The 16,625-nt window shown below is 42.6% G+C and overlaps 1 protein-coding gene across 1 annotated transcript in view; it reads right to left on the bottom strand.

Annotated features, from left to right (window-relative positions):
• The window catches only part of MICU2 (mitochondrial calcium uptake 2), a 538,279-nt gene that overhangs the window by 443,151 nt on the left and 78,503 nt on the right, over positions 1-16,625 (bottom strand). Inside the window, 1 exon segment of the mRNA XM_040339327.1 lies at positions 15,072-15,222. Within this exon segment, the coding sequence (XP_040195261.1) occupies positions 15,072-15,222 (151 nt within the window).

Here is a 16,625-nt window from a genome sequence, read left to right as displayed (position 1 = left end):
CTATGCATTATGATAAAAAGCCTTCTGTGTACAGAAGTCCCTCCTCAGTCCCTCCCTTACCTGAGCCCCCTCCCTATCCAGCAATATTTAATGACTCCTCATTGGCTGAAACAGCAGCCGGGTGCCATTGGCTCCCACTGCTGTCAAATTCAGTCAGTCAATGAGGAGAGAAGGGGCAGGACCAGGCAGAAGCTCTGTGTCTGAACGGATACGTGGAGTTGCACTAGTCAGGAGGGAGGGGCCAGGAGAGCCAAAGAGGGACCTCAGAAGAAGAGGATCCAGGCTTCTCTGTACAAACCCATTCCACAGAGCAGATAACTACAACATTTTTGTTAAAAAATAAACGACTTTAAAATCACTTTAACCACTTAAGGACCAGGCCATCTTTCCGAGATTTGGTGTTTACAAGTTAAAATCAGTTTTTTTGCCAACAAATTCCTTTTTTTTTTTTATTTTTTTTTTTAACGCCCCAAGAGAATAAAATGGCAGTCTTTGTCACACCGTATTTGCGCAGCAGTCTTACAAGCAAACTTTTTTAAGTAAAAAATAAAAAACAGTAAAGGAAGTCCAATTTTTTTTATTGTGAAAGATGATATCACACTGAATAAATTGATACCCAACATGTCTTGCTTCAAAATTGCGCCCGCTCGTGGAATGGCGACAAACTTTTACCCTTAAAAATCTCCATAGGCGAGGTTTAAAAAAAAAAAAAAAAAAAAAAAATAAAAAAATTCTACAAGATCGCTTGGCGGGGGTGCACGGAGACACAGGATACACCAGCTGTGCCACGCCAGGTTGCTAATTCTAGTAGCAATGGCGACATGGCGCCTGGGGTGTGTCGAACCCTGGTTTAGGGATAGAATTATTGCTTTCGCTCTACCGACCGCAGCAATATCTCACGTGTGGTTTGAACACCGCTTTCATATGTGTTCACTTCTGCATGTGAGCTCGGCGGGACGCGTTGCTTTTTTTTTTCTATTACAAGTGATGTTTACATTCTTTGAAATAGGAATAAAAGTGACAGTGTAAAGATATAAAAAGTAAAATAAAATAAAAAGTATGACAGGACATCTCAAATATGGGGTCTAAAAAGACATATGGGGGTCAAAAAAGACCCCCTGAACTCATATTTACACTAAAGGGCAATAGAAAAAAAATGAAATTTGAAAAAAAAAAAAAAAATATTCCCTTTATGAGCGGAAGTGATGTTTTGACGTCGCTTCGACACTGCAATGTTATGGAGCCGGGTGGGGGTCCATCTTCCTCTCACTCAGCTCCATGTCAAGCAGGATGAAGGATCCAATCGCCTCTGCCGCCGGCTCCAGTAAGCGGCGGAGGGCACCGGAGCGCTGCAGGAGGGGGCTCTCTCCTGCCATCGATAAAAGGGATCTTGTGGCGAATATGGGGCAGAGACCACTTTTATCCAAAACTGGACCGCTCACTGAAGAAGAGGACACCGGGGTTATGATAGCTAAATGCTGCCATAACAACGATATCCCTCTTCAAAGAGCCAACGTATATCGACATGAGCAGGCCTGGAAGTGGTTAACGTAGCATAACTTAAAGCCGTAGTACACCGCAAAAAATAATAAAAATCAGGCACCCAGGTAGTTTAAGTCATAATGTGCTAGTATGCATCACACTTACCTCTAAACAAAGCCGAAAACAAAGAAACAGGTGGATCAGGGCAGCAACGTTTTTTTAAATCCTTGCAGTATACATTACCCAGAGGAATTTTTTTTCAATAAAAGTTGTGTTACTCTAACCACCTAACCTCTGGAAGGTTTTACCCCCTTCGTGACCAGGGCACTTTTTTTGCTATTCAGCACTGTGCTACTTTACCTGGCAATTGCATAGTCAAGTAACCCTGTACACTAAGTAAACAGTGATGAATGAAAACCATTCATGGTGGTTTTGTTTACAATACATCATAATAACGTGATCGTTATGACCAAATCATAGAGAACACATGATGAGCAGCCAGGTGCCGGTAACATTAATCCATTATGTCTGAAGGACACAGCGGTTGCAGGCGCAGCCTGATGTCAAGTGCATGTCATGTCACGGACTGTACCTGTACCTGCTGCCTTTTCACAGTATAATTACTGTGAGCGGTCGGCCTGTGGTTAAGGCCGCTTTACAACATAACGCAGTTCTGGAAGCCCACATTCTGTGTGCGTTTCCCGCACCGCATTCAAAAAGCACTGGGTTTGTGATCTGCTGCAGGTGTCAATCTATTCCTAAATGACACCCTAAACACGGATTGCAAAAGCAGAGCGCAGGCACTGCAATGTACCAATGAACATAATGCGCCAAAGCACAAAATTGTGTTCCAGCCTCTGAGCATACGGCCTATGGGGCAGATGTGAACAAAAGTAGCTTTTAGCAGCGACAGAGGTGTCAGGTGTATTGAGAACGGTTGTTGAGGCCGTGTCTGCAATGTTTTAGAGATTTTCTAAAAACACATTTTATTACAGATTTTCCAACATGCTAAAACTGTGCGAGCTATAGTTTTCTTTTCTATGGAGTTTTGCAGCGGGTAGCATACAAAGGCTGGCAGGTCCAGGTAATCCAGAATGAACATGCAGAATTCTTCCTTTCACAAGACATCTGTCTTTAGCTACCCTTACATTAGAATTCATACACACGACCCTTTTACAGGCCACAACCAAGGGATCATACCATCATATTTGCCATGAATCCAAACTCTGTAAGCCAACACTAATGATCGAACCTGCTTCTTCTGTGTTACACAAGGAATGTCTGGAAATAGCCAGGCGTAACGTACATTATTGTCATACACTGAAATAAATGACGAGTACAAGTTCTCAGACTGACAAAACATGAGTACCCGTCACAAGCGCCCTCATTAAACTGACCACAGCTGTACTCTTAGTGAATGACAAGAGGCACAGTTCGTACAGCTCCGACATGACAAGTGTTGCTGCAAGGGCCAGCGGGACAGAATGGTAAACACCAAGTACAGTGCGAGGATAAGAGGGGAGAAAAAAAAAAAAAAAAGAAGAGAGAGGGGACTTCAACTCAACTATGAAGCTATAAATGTTCCTAAATATTGAATCAAATTGGATTCCTTTACTGCCACTGCAAGACTACCCAATATATAGTTCAGGGCAAAATATCTTCCAAAATTATCATACGGACAGAGCAGAAAAGTTTATAATTACCAACCTATTAAAGACTATAGCAGGCTGAAACACGCAGAGGTCGGGCAGGGCTGGATGCTGTACAGATTGGTTCTCACGTTTAGGGCCCTATGTGTTCAGGGATGGAAGCCCAGAATGCACGTATCCTGCAGGCACACTAAAAAGCCAGGATCTGAATGCATATGGGCTACAAGCCCGCGACTCGGTCACTTATGGTGAGGAGCGATCACACAAAAACGCCAATACTTGAAATCTTTTACATATGCCCGACTGTTATAGGTTAAAGTATATGAATAATATTTTTTTTCCCAGTTTGGGAAAGACTAGGGAAGCTTTACAACACCCATCATTCTATTTTATGTTATCTGGAGATTTCCTTTCACTTCTCATCTTAGAGATGCAACTGGAATTTTTTTCAGTTAAATACGTTTTCCCCACATGGATAAAAGAGCAAAAAATTTTATAAAAAAGGTTAAAACAACCAATCATATGGATAAGCCGTATACGATTAGTTGTTTGACCTTACATCGGAGGGATGGACCGCCATCTCACCCTTCCCTTTATATTATTTAAATTATAACTAAATGAATAGTTTCGTTATTAGTTAGGTGGTAACCCTATGGAAGTACTAGTACAGCCTGGTGTGCTGTTTACTCTTGGGTATGTAAGGGTTAAGTAATTTGTGGATAAATTCCAGCTACCTGGAGTGATGAAATGCGTCAACGCAGGACTGTGCAGTGACTGAACGTGAGGTCAGAAGCCAAACCGGAAGTGACTTCAAACACACGGGATGCACTGGCAAGTGTGGCAGATGGATTGTTTATCTGCTGTACTAATTTGAGCACATCTGGCATTTGATATTGTTGATTGATGGGCACATTTGGAAGCTTTTCTTGTAAATAGGTTTTAATATATATATATATATATATATATATATATATATATATATATATATATATATATATATATATATATATATACATATATAATATTATATATACACACATATATACACACACACACACACACAGGATTACTGATAGACAAGAAGACGAGAGGACGTCTGTGATAGGCGGAACACTGAACACAGTGTTTGCTGGGAAACCGAGTGTTTCGCCTATCACGGAACAGCACAAGGAGGAGCGCGAGTTTTTAACACTGCACGGACTCGGGTACACAGATCAGATTCTGCAATGGGCACGGTGAGGTCAGGCGGCACTATTTTGAGGAATTGTATGCTGTGTTTTGAGGAGTATATTTTATTTTTCCAAGCACATTTCACCTAAGAAGATCAGTGAGTGAAACCAAGAGTTTTTGCTTCAGGGTCATTCTGTCAATGGAGAAATTGGTTAAAAAAAAAAAAAAAAAAAAAAAAAAAATCGGGGAGGGTTTTGGTTGTATTAAAGTATTGTTTTCCTATTCATCTGGCAATCCTGCCAGTGATGCACCACCTGCCCTAGGGTTACAATGAATACTCACTCCACTGTATCTATGGTTTAAGCCATGGTTGTCACACTAGGCTGCTTTCCTTATTTGAACTAAAATAAACGTTTCCTCTCTTTATCCCTATTATCACGGAATAGCACAAGGAGGAGCGCATTGTTGACCCTCTTTTCCGATTACAGAAGCTGCTGCATTATCACCCTCGGCTTATACTCGAGTCAATACGTTTTCCAATTTTTTTGGTGGTAAAACTGGGTCCTCGGCTTATACTCGAGTACATACGGTATATCTAAAATATACACAAATACATCCAAGATAGCATAGTTTATAAAAATAGCTTTTTGGTCTAGATATATCATAAAATATATTGGAACCTGCAAAAAAAAAAAAAAGCACATAAAATAATTTTATTTTAAATTCAAGATTTAAAGATTTGTTTTAAAAGGAGGCTAGGATCCTGCGGTAGAGTTGCATACTTCCTGTGTGGCAGATTACATTAAGGGGATAAGGGCACGCTTTCTTCAGCATTCCATAAAAAAACCAAACTCCCAGAAACACCTAAAGTGCCGCCTCTCAAGTGTCAGAGAGGACTAGAAAAGCAGGAAAGGTTTAGTCCTGAGCTTTATTAGGATGCTAGTGGTGGGATTATGGATTTAAAGAAAATAGCCAGCAGCTGCCACTTCTATGTTTATGACTCGGCAAGTTTGATCCCACAAACCGAGGCTTAGAAACATCAATGAAACAAGCTCGATAATAAACACGATTGACCAGCTGAGAAAGGAAAATAAAAAGATCACAGAGGGGGATGGGAGGGAAGGGAAAATGTCAATGAAGATTTCAATATCAGCTCCTTTAAAATCTCACATATTCATTTATGCATATAAAAAATCTTTTTACACAAATGATGTACAGGAGATAGATAGATAGATAGATGGATAAAAAATAAAAAAAAGGGAGGGCGTATGTTTTTACTATATACGAATGCCACAGGTCTGAGCACCATTACGTTTTCCCAGGTCAAGGCTAGGGTTCCACCTACCTTTGACAAACATTTAGGGGTTGAATTCAGGTTGGTTGTGGAGCACTCAAAAAATGCACAGGCTTCTTAATGCAGCACCTACAAAATGTGCAATAACATGTGTCCCATATTGCGTGCATCAGTGCAATGATGCGATTAGTTCTGCTCAGTTATTTTTTTGGTAAAAGACTCACTAAGGCCGGGTTGACAGCATGGGGTCCCGTGCGTCCCTGTCCGCCGGTTCAGGTGCAAATCCGATCCGAATTTTTGCCTGAATTTGCACCTGAATGGGACCCAAGGACACACAGGACCCTTTTGGACCGTGGCCGGCTGGCCGCCCTGGAGTTGTGTGAACCGACTTCATTGCTGGCCGGACACTCCCTCCCCGATTATGTTTTAGTGTAGAGTATATAGTGATGTCACAATCAGAGGATGGTTGTAGGGAAAAAATAAAAATAAAAATGTCCTCTCTCCTATTTTAGGAGGTAATTGTACCACCTTTTAAACTTTACCACAACGATTCCTGGTCAGCCTCTCATGGGCACAACCTTGTGTGTCAGATAGCTGGTCTACATTGGAGAATTTAAGTGGAGGATTATAAAATGTGTGCACAGTATTTTTTATATTTACGGTATTTCAGTCGTACACAGGTTTCCTACAACAGGACTTGTGGTACTGTGAGGCACTGGCTGTGCAATTGCAGATGATGTATACACCGATCAGCCATAACTTTATGACCAGCCACCTAGTATTAAGTAGGTCCCCTTTTGCAGCCAAACAGTCCTGACCCCTCGAGGCATGCTGTGCTATCTGGCACCAAGCTGTCATAGCAGATCCTACAAGTCCTTTCACTTGCAAGGTGGGGACTCCATGAATCAGACTTGCTGACTTGACGATTTTTCACGGAGTGTATGGCCAGCATAAATCAACTACTGACACTCTGTTTCTCAAACCATTCTTGAACCATTTTTGAAGTGTGAAATGGAACATTATCATGCCGAAAGAGGCCACAGCATCATTGAATATCATTTCCATGAAGGGGTTTACTTGGTCAGCAACAATGTTTAGGCAAGTGGTGCATGTCATGTAACATCCACATGAATGGCCGAACCCAAGGTTTCTCAGCAGAACATTGCCAAAAGCATCACACTGCCTCTGCCGGCTTGCCTTTTTCCCCATACTGCATCTTGCTGCCATCTCTTCTCCAGGTAAGCAACGCACAAGCACCCGGCCATCCACATGCTAAAGGAAAACGTGATTCATCAGACCAGGCCACCCAATTTCATTGCTCTGATGGTCACATTCCCACTATAGGCACTTTTGGCTGTGGACGCGAGTCAGCATGGACATCCTGACAGGTCTGTGGCTACGTAGCCCCATACACAACTCACTGCGATGCAAAGTTTTTTTTTTCCAGCTTCCAAAACACCAAGCTAGCTGCTTGGAGTGTATTTAGTCCCTAGTCAACAACATTTCCCCTTCAGCGTTTTGCCTGATTATGCTTGCCGACTTATCCTGAACCTAGATCCTGCTCCTTCATCTGTACCTTGTACCCTGCTGCCTTGTATTTGCTTCCCTTGTTCCTGATTTCCAGTTGTGGTTCCCCTTTCTAACTGTTTCTTCTACTTCCAGTTTTACTCTGTTGATCTAGGCTTCCCTTTTGTCTGTATAGATCTTTTCGGTAACTTAGTAAGGTTGCGAGTCAGGCATTTTATCACTTGGTTTATGGTTCACTTTATTTTTATGTTTGCTATGTATTCTGTTTCACTGTAAACAAATCTTACTTGAGATCCCTTTCACACTGAGGCGTTTTACAGGCGTTCTAGCACTAAAAATAGCGCTTGATGGCTTTCACACTTGGGCGGTGCGCTGGCAGGACGTCCAAAAAAGTCCTGCAAGCAGCTTCTTTGATGCGCTTTAGGAGCGGTGTATATACCGTTCCTAAAGCGCCCCTGCCCTTTGATGGGCAGCGTCGCTGCAGCAGCACTTTGAGGGCGCTGTTAACCCATTTTCAGCCACTAGCGGGGGGTTAAATGCACCTCGCTAGGGGCTGAAAAGCGCCGCTAAAAATAGCAGCACTTTACCGCCGACGCCCAGGTGCTGACAGTGTAAAAAGGTCTCGGAAGAGTAACTCCGAGCTCCCCCCAATAACATTTAAAGTCAGCAGCTACAAATACTGTAGCTGCTGACTTTTAATATAAAGACATTTACCTGTCCAGGGATCCTGCAATGTCCTCACCCGAGCCGATTCTTCAATCGGCTTCAGGTGGAGGTGCCTGCATCTCGAGATAGGGAAACAGGAAATAAAGCCTTGCAGCTTAATCCTATAGAAAATGTATGTAGGGAGCTAAAACTGAGTTGCCAAGCGACAGCCAAGAAACCTTAAGGATTTAGAAAAGATCTGTACAGAGTGGACCAAAATCCCTCCTGAGATGTGTGCAAACCTGGTCACCAACTACAGGAAACGTCTCACCTCTGTGCTTGCCAACAAGGGTATCTCCACCAAGTACCAAGTCAAATTTTGTTTGGGGATCAAATACTTATTTTACTCACTGAACTGCAAGTCAGTTTATAACATTTGTAATCATGTGTTTTTTTTCTGGATTTTTGGTTGATATTCTGTCTCTATCATTTAAAATACACCTATGCTAAAAATTATAGACCTAAACTTACAAAATTTTCAGGGGATCAAATATATATATATAAGGTTTCTCAACCAAGGGTTCCTTGAGCAATTAGCAATTTCTGCCTCCGAGATGTCAGGTTCCCACTGACACCATTGATCTTTTTAGACATCTATATGGGGGGGGGGGGGGGGAACGACAATTCTACCACAAGTGTAAAGAGCATTGTTCCCAAATAACACCACACTAATGTATCATGAGTTGTAAATAGTATAAATATTAGCAGGGGGGTCCCCAAGACTGAACAGGTAATTTCAAAGGATCCTCTGTGTTAAAAAGGTCAAGAAAGGTTGCTATACATGCAAATATGAATTCTAATAATTAATCTCTAGTGTATCCTCCTTTTTTTTCCTCTGTATCAAGTTGCATTACTTTAAGAAAGAAGATACACTGAGGACTTTCGATCCGTTTTTTTAACTGCTTGCCGACCAGCCGGCGGCAGGTCGGCTCTGCTGGGTGAGATCACGTAGCTATACATCACCTCGCCGAGCAGCCAATAGGGTTCTCTGTAACGAGCGATCGCGGATGCCTGGCGGTGATTGCAACCGCCGGGCACACGCATCGGCGTCAGGGGCCGCGTGTACCCGGCGGTCGCGATCACCGCTGGGCACCCGCGATCGCTCGTTACAGAGCGAGAACTGGGAGCTGTGTGTGTAAACATACAGCTCCCGGTCCTGTCGGGGGGGGGGGGGGGGGGGGGGTGACCTATCGTCTGTTCATACAAATGTATAAACATCGATTTGTCATTTCCCCATGTCAGTCCACTTTAGTTAGAACACACCCAGGGAACATAGTTGACACCTTCCTTGCCCCCTAGTGTTAACCCCTTCACTGCCAGTGGCATTTTTATAGTAATCAATGCATTTTTATAGCACTGATCCCTTTAAAAATGCCAATGGTCCCAAAAATTTGTCAAAAGTGTCCGAAGTTTTGCAGTACTGATAAAAAAAAAATAAAAAAAAAAAAAATAATGATCGCCACCATTACTAGTAAAACAAAAAAAAATTAAGAAAAATTCAATAAAACTATCCCCTATTTTGTAAACGCTATAACTTTTGCGCAAACCAATCAATAAACGCTTATTGCGATTTTTTAACGAAAAATATGTAGACGAATACGTATCGGCCTAAACTGAGGAAAAATTATTATTTTTTTATATTTTTGGGGGATATTTATTATAGCAAAAAGTAAAAAATATTGCATTTTTTTCAAAATTGACGCTCTATTTTTGTTTATAGCGCAAAAACTGCAGAGGTGATCAAATACCACCAAAAGAGTTTTGTAAGCAGTTACCTATGTTAGGTAAGGTGTCAATGTTACGACCATGTTGGTCGCGAGAGACATGGTGTTGTGCCGTGGTACTCTCTTTTTTGTGTTTGTATGTCATGTTGAAAAAATTTCAATAAAAAGAAATAAAAAAAAAAAAATAAAAACACACCAAAAGAAAGCTCTTTTTGTGGGGAAAAAAAAAAAGACACCAATTTTGTTTGGGAGCCACGTCGCATGACAGCGCAATTGTCGGTTAAAGCGACGCAGTGCCGAATCGCAAAAAGTGGCCTGGTCTTTGACCAGCAATATGGTCCGGGGGTTAAGTGGTTAACCATCTTGATAACCATAACTGTTGTGGTATGACTGCATTGCTAAAAATTGTACATGCTTTTTGTGTGCATTTTGGTACATTATGCACCCTATTCAAATGAATGGTCTTGCCTTAATGTAAAAAGAGCGCCAATACTCCACACAAATGAACTACAACATACATGCTATTGCCTTTGTTCACCAGAAAAGCCTCTTTGCAGGTTTGGAACTTGACCAGATTTTGGGGCAACACCCCTTAACTAAGCCTCATTGCTTCACCAATCACTTTCTAAACACACCTAGTTACAAATAAAGATAAAAATAGATACCCCGAATTCTGGCTTACGGCCCCCGCCAAGATTTCCTGGTACCACCAGGTGCCATGGGGGCAGAGCAAACGGTTCATTTTACACCTCCCATCCCCAACTGTCTATACTAAACTTAATTTTTTACCTTGACCTTCCATTTAGCTGCATGTAGCAAGACATTCCCATGTAAGCCACAGTCAGGTGTTTTTAGTTGTAGCTTACACAGGGCTGGGTGTCTTCCAGCCCCCATATGAAAGCGATGGGTAATGCAAAGGGTTGACATTGAATTATTCCACAAATAGTTCAAATTGATCTGCTCTACTGTATCCTTCTGCCACTCTGTTCTTATGTCTAAAATAATCAATGAACAATAATAGCTTCATAAACAAATGGTTTGACATATATTAACAGACTGAAACTTGAGAACAACAACAAAACACAAATATTTACAAGCAGATCTGACTACCCATAAGTGCCTTTTCCCGACATCAAGATTATGTTTCACAATGTGTAGCTCTTAGTAAAATGTGATATCATTATTGTACTCTTGTATATGAAAGCAGGTGAAGTATATTTACCAATGGTGTGAAGACTGTGCAATGTATTTTATTAATAAAAAATGTAAAACGCACAAATAGATGCACACATTGGAATCACATGTATTACATTATTAACCACTTCCTTACTGGGCACTTAAACCCCCTTCCTGCCCAGGGAACTTTTTGTGATTCGGCACTGCGTCGCTTTAACTGACAATTGCGCAGTCGTGCAATGTGGCTCCCAAACAAAATTGACGTCCTTTTTTTCCCCACAAATAGAGCTTTCTTTTGGTGGTATTTGATCACCTCTGCGGTTTTTATTTTTTGCGCTATAAACAAAAATAGAGCGACAATTTTGAAAAAAAAATAAAAATTTTTACTTGTTGCTATAATAAATGACTAAATTAAAAAAAAAAAAAAAAAAAAAAAATTTATCCTCAGTCTAGGCCGATACGTATTCGACATATTTTTTGTAAAAAAAATAAATTAAAAAAAAAAAAAAAAATCACAATAAGCGACTGGTTTGCGCAAAAGTTATAGCGTCTACAAAATAAGGGACAGAATTATTATTTTTTATTATTTTTTTACTAGTAATGGCGGCGATCTGTGATTTATATTGCGACTGCGACATTATGGCGGACACATCGGACACTTTTGACACCATTCACATTTATACTGCAATCAGTGCTATAAATATGCACGAATTACTGTATAAATGTGACTGGCAGGGAAGGGGTTAACACTAGGGGGTGAGGAAGGGGTTAAATGTATTCCCTATATAGTGTTCCAACTGTGGGGGAAGGGGGGTGACTGGGGGAGGTGACCGATCTGTGTCTCTATGTACAAGAGACACAGATCGGTCTCCTCTCTCCCTGACAGCACCGCTGTCTGTGAGAGTCGGCAATGAGAAATGATCTCATATGTAAACATATGAGATCATCTCTCATTGGCCGCACAGATCGCCTAGCAAACGGCCACTCCGATTGGCCGTTCACGGCGATCTGTGATTGGCTGTGTTCAAGGGACACGGCCAGCACAGAAGTTCCCCGCTGCGCGCTCGGGAGCACGCGGAAAGGGACGGACGTCAAATGACGGCGCCCCAGAGAAGTAGAACCACCCTGCGGCCGTATAGTCGTACGGCCGTCGGGAAGTGGTTAAGATTCAGCATTAGGCCTCGTTCTCACAGGCATACCTATGCATACGCCCGTTTGAGGGCCAGGTTTGCCCACATGGAGATATACAGGTGTTCCATGCAGGAAGTCCCATTCAAATCAACTGAGGCACTGTAGCTGCACAAATAAAGTCACTGCAACCAATCTGACATCCATGTGGGTACAGGTGTGGATTTCCAAACCCTCACCATCTGTTTGGGGACCCACATCTACATGGATGTCAAATTGGAAGCAGCGGCCGTGTCCCAGTTCACATGCATTGGACTGCCTGCAGGGATACATGGAACACCTGTGCATCCCCATACAAGGACTCAAAAAGTGGTATTAGTATTGCCGAAATATATTTTTTTAGTTAGAAAATGGTTTGCATATCTTCAGTCCATCCCTGTAGCTGAAGCTTTCTGTCTTTAAGTATTTCCTGCTTTTCCCAACAGCAGGAGGGGTGGTAATAATAAGTCAGCTCCCTGCCGATTGCAAAAGTGAAAGAAAGAACACATTCCTGGGCACCCTTTAGACATGCATTTCCCAGAACACAGCTTTCCATTGGTTGGTAAAGATCCTGGCTATGCAGTCTTCCACAGCTAAAATTTTACCATCCAGTGGTCAGCAGAGAGAAAACGCCAAGGCTCTCTAAAAAACCTCTGAGGGCTTCACAGAACAGCTGTATTTGTACTGAGATTAAATTACATACAGGTGGACCTGATTTACTAATTAGGCGATTTCTAGGGTTCTCCCGATACCGAGCATTTGCACGAGTACTTGTACTCGGGAAAATGCTTCACCCGATACCTGGACAGTGAGGGTGATCAGTGCAGTGGGAGAGTTACAAGCACTGCTGACTGTCCCCGTATCCTCCTCTAGCCCCCCTCCATTCTGCTGCTATCCCCCTCCGTGTTGCCCTCCACCTCTGTCCTCTCGATCTGTCAGGATGAAGAGCAGGAGGTAGGAGCCGGTAAATCCGGCTCCTACCTTTTCTGAATGTACGTGATCACTGACTCTGTCCATTCACATAACTGAAACATCGTAAACTGTGTTTACAATGTTTCAGTTTATGAATGGAGAGGAGCCGCCGTCTTCTCTCCATTCATTTTCAACGCAGCTGAAGCTGCTGAGAAAGGGACTGTGGAACATGTGTTCTTAGTCCCCTTCCCCGACTCAAAGGGGAGTTGTCACAGGTCTGTTAAAGTGGAGGTTCACCCAGAAATATTAATTTTTAACCTTAGATTCATGCTAATTTTATCTAGGGGAATCGGCTAGTTTTTTTTAAAATCGAAGCTGTACTTACTGTTTTAGAGAGCGATCTTCTCCGCCGCTTCCGGGTATGGGCTGCGGGACTGGGCGTTCCTATATTGACAGTCTTCCGACGTTCGCATCCATCGCGTCACGATTTTCCGAAAGTAGCCGAACGTCGGTGCGCAGGCGCCGTATAGAGCCGCACCGACGTTCGGCTACTCGTGGCGCGATGTATGCGACCGTCGGAAGCCTGTCGGAAGATTGTCAATCAAAATAGGAACGCCCAGTCCCGAAGACCATACCCGGAAGCGGCGGAGAAGATCGGAACGGTAAGTACAGCTTCGATTTTAAAAAAACTAGCCGATTCCCCTTGACAAAATGAGCATCACACCCGACACATGTGCCACTGTCACATGAAATAAAAAAAAAGTATCGGTACTTCTACTCGGTCTTAAAAAAAAGTGGTATTGAGTAGGGGTGTAACGGATCGTCACCGATCCGTGATCCGAACGGGCCACCCTGTTCGGATCGGCACACCCCGCGATCCGCAGAGCGCTCCGGAGCCTAGGCCTAGGAAAGTCCCCGGCTTCGGCCTAGCTCCGGAGCGGCGGCCAGTCTGCTTGCCAGAGCCCAGCGTGACACGCCTCCCCGCCTCCCCGGGGAGGCGTGTCACGCTGTGCACTGGGCTCTAGCAAGCTGAATGGGAATGTTAGCAGTGAAGCACTGGTGTGAGAGGAGGGGGGGGGAAAGGGGGAAAAAAGAGCACAATAGCAATTCACAGGGGTGGATTAAAGAGGAAGCAGGTGAGGCTGTTTGGGACTTAAAGTACAATCTTGATGTTTTTACAGATATATATATATATATCTGTAAAAACATCAAGATTGTACTTTAAGTCCCAAACAGCCTCACCTGCTTCCTCTTTAATCCACCCCTGTGAATTGCTATTGTGCTCTTTTTTCGGATCAGCAAAAAAAAAAAAAAAAAAGGTTCCTTTTTTTAATTGGTCCAAAAAAAATATATATTATTTTATTATATATATATATATTATATATATATATATATATATATATATATATATACATACATATACATATACATTTTTTTTTTTGGACCAATGAAAAAACTGACCCTTTTTTTTTTTTGCTGATCCGAAAATGATCCGATCCGTGACTCCTGATCCGAGGATCGATCCGATCCGTGAGTTTTTTGATCCGTTGCACCCCTAGTATTGAGACAACCCTAGTGACTTCTGAAGGCAATTGGTTCCACTAGATTTTAGTACGGGAATCCGAGAAAAGGGGGCTGAATACAAATGCACACCACATTTTTCAAATTTTTATTTGTAAAAAAAATAAAAACACACACAACTTGAAAACCATTTATCATTTTCCTTCCACTTCACAATTATGTGCCACTTTGTGTTGGTCTAGAAACACATTAAAATAAGGTTTTACTTGTTTGGTTGCAACATGACAAAATATGAAAAATGTCATGGGTATGAATACTTTGTCAAGGTACTGTATATTGCATTACACCTCGCCAGATAATATGCATTGTATTACACACAGCCCATACCTCCCAACTTTTTGAGATGGGAATGAGGGACACCTACTAGCAAAAGTATGTAGGCATAGGATACACCCCCCTTAAAGGAGAATTTAAAATTATATATATTTTTTTTAACCACTTTATATTGGCATTTACATTGTACAAATGCAACAATTTAGAATTTGGATAAAAAGGAAAACACTTTTTGAAAGTTAAATAGTGTATTTTATATACACAACTATATAGATCAGACCAAAATGAGGAGGCATGAGGGACATTGCACCAAATCAGGGACAGCTGGGAGCCATGACAGCCAGATAATAGACATTGCATTATACTCAGCCAGATAATAGACATTGCATTATACCCCATGATGCCTCTCACCTGTGCACAGACGGTCATTAGTCCGGCTGTCGGCTCTCCTCTTCCCTTTAGCAGCCACAGTCCTCCACACACCGCTCCGGTCACCGCCACTCCGGCCAAGCGAGCTGCATTCCTCCCGCTCCTCAGCCCGGGGCCCCCGACAGCCCCCAATCTAGGAACCAAAACAGAGAAAACTCTTCTCCAGGCCGCCATCTTCCCGGAAGTGTCAGCTGTCACAGGTCACCTGGCTTCACGTGAGAGGTCAGCGCGGCGTTGTTTGGTCACGTGACGTCCCCGGCCTGTGAGGGCTGAGCGCTCCTCTTAGTACACTGTGCTCTGGTGTGTGTCTATTGGCTGTATCCTGCGGGGTTTATGGCATTCCTGTGAGCCTCACATAGAGGAAGCAGCACTGTGCAGCGACGGCATGTAGCATGTCTCCCCTCAGACCTGCACACACACAGCTTTCCCAGTCAGCTTCCAGCCTAACCCAAATAAACTGACAAATCAATACACACAACATTGCAAGCAGAAAGGATAGAGCATTTAACCTTTGCACTGTCAGAGCCGCTGTTGCATTTTTGTTTGCACACATGCTTAAAAAAAAAGAAAGAAGATTACGTAAAACTTCCTAAAACATGATAATTGTTCCAATTTTTTTTAATGTCACACTATATTAGCGCAAACCGTTCATGAAATAAAGCAACATTTTTAGCAAAGAAATGCACTAGAGTGAATTTTAAGGCACAAAAATGCAATATATCAACTTTAACCACTTGCCCTCCAGAAGGTTAACCCCACCTTCATGACCAAGCCATTTTTTCCAATACAGCCTTGTGTGAGTTTAACCAATTCCATACCAGGCCCTTTCTGGAACTTTTTGTGTACAAGTTTAAAGTGGAGGTTCACCCGAAAAGTAAATTTTTAACATTAGATTGATGCTCATTTTGTCAAGGGGAATCGGGTAGTTTTTTTAAAATCGAAGCAGTACTTACCGTTTTAGAGAGCGATCTTCTCCGCCGCTTCCGGGTATGGGCTGCGGGACTGGGCGTTCCTATTTGATTGACAGGCTTCCGACGGTCGCATACATCGCGTCACGATTTTCCGAAAGTAGCCGAACGTCGGTGCGCAGGGGCCGTATAGAGCCGGACCGACGTTCGGCTTCTTTCGGCTACTCGTGACGCGATGTATGCGACCGTCGGAAGCCTGTCAATTAAATAGGAACGCCCAGTCCCGAAGACCATACCCGGAAGCGGCGGAGAGGATCTATCTCTAAAACGGTAAGTACAGCTTCGTTTTTAAAAAAACTACCGATTCCCCTTGACAAAATGAGCATCAATCTAATGTTAAAACAATTTTTTCGGGTGAACTCCCGCTTTAAATTTGTATTTTTTTGTTAGAAAATTACTTAGAACCCCCAAACATTATATATGTTTTTCTTTAGCAGAGACTCTAGATAATAAAATGGAAAAAAGGAGGAGCACCCCGATGCCCCCTCCAGGGGCTAATAGTGTTTTTACTAATGGATATGGTAGATTTTATTCCCTGCTTTGCAGAACAAAGCTTTGTCTTGTTTAC

The sequence above is a fragment of the Rana temporaria genome, chromosome 2 (genome assembly GCF_905171775.1).
Source record: "Rana temporaria chromosome 2, aRanTem1.1, whole genome shotgun sequence".
In the NCBI taxonomy this organism is placed as follows: domain Eukaryota; kingdom Metazoa; phylum Chordata; class Amphibia; order Anura; family Ranidae; genus Rana; species Rana temporaria.
The sequence above is the reverse complement of the archived record's forward strand: the minus strand, read 5'-3'. Positions and strand labels throughout refer to the sequence as shown.